Consider the following 4,557-nt stretch of genomic DNA (forward strand, 5'->3'; position numbering starts at 1 on the left):
TCAGGGTTTCTGAGGGGTCGCTGGTTAGTTTGAACCACCGACCTTGTGGTTAGCATCCCAGTATTTATCCTACAGTGCCACACCAGAAGTCCCCTCATGTTGCTGTTATTAAGTGCCGTCAAGTCATTTCCGACTCCTAGCGACTCTATATAGGATTTCCAAGGAGCCATTGGTGAGTTTGAACCGCTGACCTTTTGGTTCAAACCAACCTTGCTGTCCAGTGCTTATCCTATGGTGCCACTCCATAGATGTAACTATATTGTTGTTGTTGTTGTTAAGTGCCGTCGAGTCGGTTCCGACCCATAGCAACAACCCTGTATAGGGTTTCCAAGGAGCAACTTGTGTGCTTGAACCACTGACCTTGTAGTTCACACAGCTTTGCAGTGTAGCACATTAACCCACGGCGCCACACCAGAACTCCTTAATATATATTAGTTGTTCTTAAAGAAAGCAGCTTATCCTCCATAATGTGTGTAAGCCTTATCCAATTAGCTGAATGCCTGATGCGCCCAAAGGGAAGATGTCCACAGGAATCTTCTGTATGGAGACTCTAAATAGACACATTGCTAGAATTCCTGACCCCCTTCCCCTACTGGCTGACCCATTGATTTTGAGGCACAGACTGCCTGAATGCATTTCCAGCCTTCACTTGCCCTCATATTTGTGTGAGCCAATTCCTCAAAAGTGAAATCAATGTTTCTCTTGTTTCTGTTGCTCTAGATAACCCTAAGACAGAGCATAAAACAATAGTATTAGACAATTAGATCATTGATTTCTATGATCCAAAGTTACTATCCAGTTCTATGGTACTAAATCTCTTCCTTATTTCTGGTTGTGGTTTTTAAACCTGGGTAAGTATAATGATGGTATGTCAAAGGTATTAAAGGCACAGGATCAGCATGGATCTCTATCCTGAACACTATGTAAAATATAGTTCATGTAACAATATTGAATGAGTCATATGCAAATGCTATAGAAAAGACTCAAACTACATGAAAATACCAGTTACCACTGAGACTGTTTCAACTCAAGGTGACCCCTGTGTGTCAGGGTACAACTGTCTCCACAGGGTTTTCACTGGCTGAATTTTCAGAGGTAGATTACCGCACCTTTCATCTAAGGCTCCTCTGGGTGAACTTGAACATCCAAGTTTTTGATTAGCTGTCACATTAACCCTTTCCACTACAGAGCAATATTACCATGAGCCAGAATCAACTCCAGGATAACTGGTTTTTCAAGCTATATGGAATGATTTATAAGTGTCCAATTCTTCACTTGCGTTTTCTTTCCTAACTCACTTTCTCTCCTCTTTCTCTTAGAGATAAGCACTATCAGAAGCTTGGTGAGCATCTCTCTAGTCCTCTCTCTGTCATTTATACACACGTGCACACATGTACTCTCAAGGGATTTGAGAGTCTATGAGAGTAGATGCCATCTCAAAACATTTCTTATTTTAAAATGAACCTTGAAGCAGAAGAATGCAAAATTCTCTAAAATGTGTTTCATTGTATACATACGTGCACATATATGTATTGTGATACAATAAAGCAGACCCATTTTAATTGAACAATGTTCACACATGCAGCCCAATGACTTTAACCACACTCACCATATCGTGCAGCCCTAACTCTGTTTCCAAAACGTTTTCATCACTCCAAGCAACAACTTACCTACTCATCAGTACGCCCTATCTCCTCTTTCCCCCAGCTCCTAGTGACCATTAATCTGCAGTGTTTCATTCTGTTGTGCATAGGGTCACTATGAGTGAGGACAACACCATGCCAGAATGGGTTTGATTACTTGAGTGTTAGAGTCTGTTTTGAAGTCAGGAAGTGTTTGTGCTTTTACTGTGCTCTTTGATTGTACAGCTCCATCTCCAATTCTATATGAATTTAAAAATGATCATTTTCAAAAAATACAAAAGGCTCTTATAGACATCTCATTGAATGTATAGATAGCTGTGAACAGTATTAGTATCATAAAAGCATTAAGTCTTCCAGTTCATGAACATGTTCATCGATGAATATGTTGAGGAATTTCCCTTCAATTCCTATTTCCTGAGTGTTTTTATAATATAAAAGTGTGGGGTTTTGTCTGATGCCTTTTCTGCATCCTTTGAGATGATCCTGTGGTTCTTTTCATTTTTTCTTTTCATACGGTGTATGGCATTGGTTGGTTTTCCTTATGTTGAACCCCATTTGCATTGTTTGGTGTATCCCACTTCATTATGGTTTATCATCCTTGAAGTACACTCTTGGGTTCTGTTTACTAGAAATTTGTTGTAGGATGGTTAAATATTATAAGCTGCTTTATAATAGCTAGAACTGGAAGTCTCCTATAGAAAAAAATTCAAACCTGCCTTCTTATTATTTCCAATTATATTCTGTTATAGTCAGAAAATAGTCTCTTTAAGATATTAATTCAGCAGAATTTATTGAAGTTATTTTGTATATTCTAATATGTGATGTTGTTGTTATTAAGTGCCATCAAGTCGGTTCCGGCCCATAGCGACTCTGTATAGGGTTTCCAAGGAGCAGCTGGTAAACTTGAACTGCTGACCTTGTGGTTCAAACCAACCTTGCAGTCCACCAGCACATTAACCCACAGCACCATACCAGGACTTAATTTGTGATATCACAATATGTGATCAAGTTTGATAACAACTGCTTTTTTGCTATATAATCTATATTCTGATTGGTCATGTACTAAATCCATTTAGGTATTTCCCAGTTTTTCTTGGCCTCACATGCCCACTCAGTCAGATGTTCAGTGTAGACCCTTGTCTTCACCTCATGCCCTGTCAACTCCTGATCTTTGCTCTTCCCTTGAGTCAAAGGAAAAGTTTCAGAACATCCTCCATTATTTCCACAGAGTCCAGTGCACACAACTCACCTGTACTGATGTGTGGAGGGTTTTGCTTTCCCAGATGCTCCTGGAAAGGCCAGAAACACAAGCCAAATGCAGGGGATTTAACAGCCCATGGGGCAACATTTGACTAGTGAGAGACCAAGGTGAGAGGGAGCTAATAGATGAATTCTTTGTTCTTCCTTCTCCTACAAACAGACTTTAAAACAAAAAGCCCCAAACTGTTTATTGTGAGTACAGCGAAGGTTTATGGAGCAGTTCATCAGTTTCACGTTTCATTTCATCTCAATAATTATAATCCCTTTAATTCTAACAATTAAAAAAACCCCACAGTATCAGGATTGGAAGGAGCTCTGGTAGCGTAGTGGTTACGAATCGGGCTGCGAACCTTAAGGTCAGCGGTTCGAAACTACCAGCCACTCCGCAGGAGAAAGATGAGGCTTTCTACTCCCGTAAAGATTTACACCCTCGGAAACCCTGTACAGGGTTGCTATGGGTCGGACCCGACTCAATGGCACTTAACAACAACAACAACAATGTAATCTCACTTAACCCACTTCCTTCCTGTATTTAGGGTTTCAATTCATCCTTCTTTCCCAATGCTTTTGAACTTTGCCCTTGGGTAAATGCTGCCTTTTGATCTCAAATGGCTGACCATTTTATGGTATGTGTAACTCACTAGTGTTGTTGTCCTTCCTGTCTCTCTATATCTGTCCATTTTCTTTGACTGAAAATTAAGCCATCGGGGTGAGTTCAGTTTCAGACCTGAAGGGTGGCCAAGGGCCATGCAAAAAAACCTCTTTCAATTCCCTAGGAAACTTCAAAGCAAGTGGTTGGGTCCTCTCAACACAAACCCCCTTCCAAGACTAAGACTCAACGGAAATACACGCTCTGATTGGTGACCACATGCATCACTGATAGGGGGAAGAAGGGTAAAAGCAGCAATGAAGCGGCAAGCTAAGACTTACAATGTTCAGTGGGTTTCTGTGGACCCAGTTGGGGACCTGCTTGGCAAGCAGTGTGAGGAGACCTAGGGACTCTTGGGCCCAGAGTCAGTGGTGTGGCCATGGAGGAGTCGAGTGGAGAGTGGAGCTACCGGCTGATGGGAAGAGAGGGCATGTGCACAAGAACACCCACACTTGCAGATAGTACCCACGTGACCTGGACCGGATGACTAGATGATCAGAGCTCAACCAGGAGAAGAAAGAAGAGGGGAACAAAAAAAGTGAGCTGATACAATCTGATGAACTTGACCTATACTTACAGATGCAGTGACTCAAAAGAAGGAACAAATCCTTACAGCAAGAAATATTCCCACCCCCTCCACACACAGAGTGGGCAGAGATGGGCAACTTGGACATTGGATACTCAAATGGGGAGGCAGGGGGGACTACAAAGGCAAGAAGTAACTGGTTTACAAGCTTTCAAGAGGGAACCTAGAGCTAGGGGGCATGGAGGAAGGCAGAATCTCCAGTGAGTACTATCCAATCTGTCTAGGTGGAGCTGATGAAATGAAATACAGATGGGTAACTCGTGATACTGTAGTGAATAATGGTTATCAGGACTGATTATGAGGGTTAGAAGTGCAAAGGTAGACGTTTTGTAGCAAGGAAGGGAGCAATTATTTCTCAAGTCTAGGAGCGGAAGTCTCTAGAACCATCAACGGAGAAGAGCCGAGAGCAGGACCCTACC

The 4,557-nt window shown here is 41.9% G+C and overlaps 1 protein-coding gene across 1 annotated transcript in view; it reads left to right on the top strand.

Annotated features, from left to right (window-relative positions):
- Positions 1–496: 496 nt before the first annotated feature.
- LOC102824565 (ATP-binding cassette sub-family A member 3-like) overlaps positions 497–4,557 on the top strand; it is a 133,206-nt gene continuing 129,145 nt past the window's right edge. The window contains exon 1 of the mRNA XM_006875983.1: positions 497–539. Coding sequence (XP_006876045.1) covers positions 497–539 — 43 coding nt within the window. The remainder of the gene's footprint in view (positions 540–4,557) is intronic.

Source organism: Chrysochloris asiatica, unplaced genomic scaffold (genome assembly GCF_000296735.1).
Source record: "Chrysochloris asiatica unplaced genomic scaffold, ChrAsi1.0 scaffold00348, whole genome shotgun sequence".
NCBI lineage: Eukaryota > Metazoa > Chordata > Mammalia > Afrosoricida > Chrysochloridae > Chrysochloris > Chrysochloris asiatica.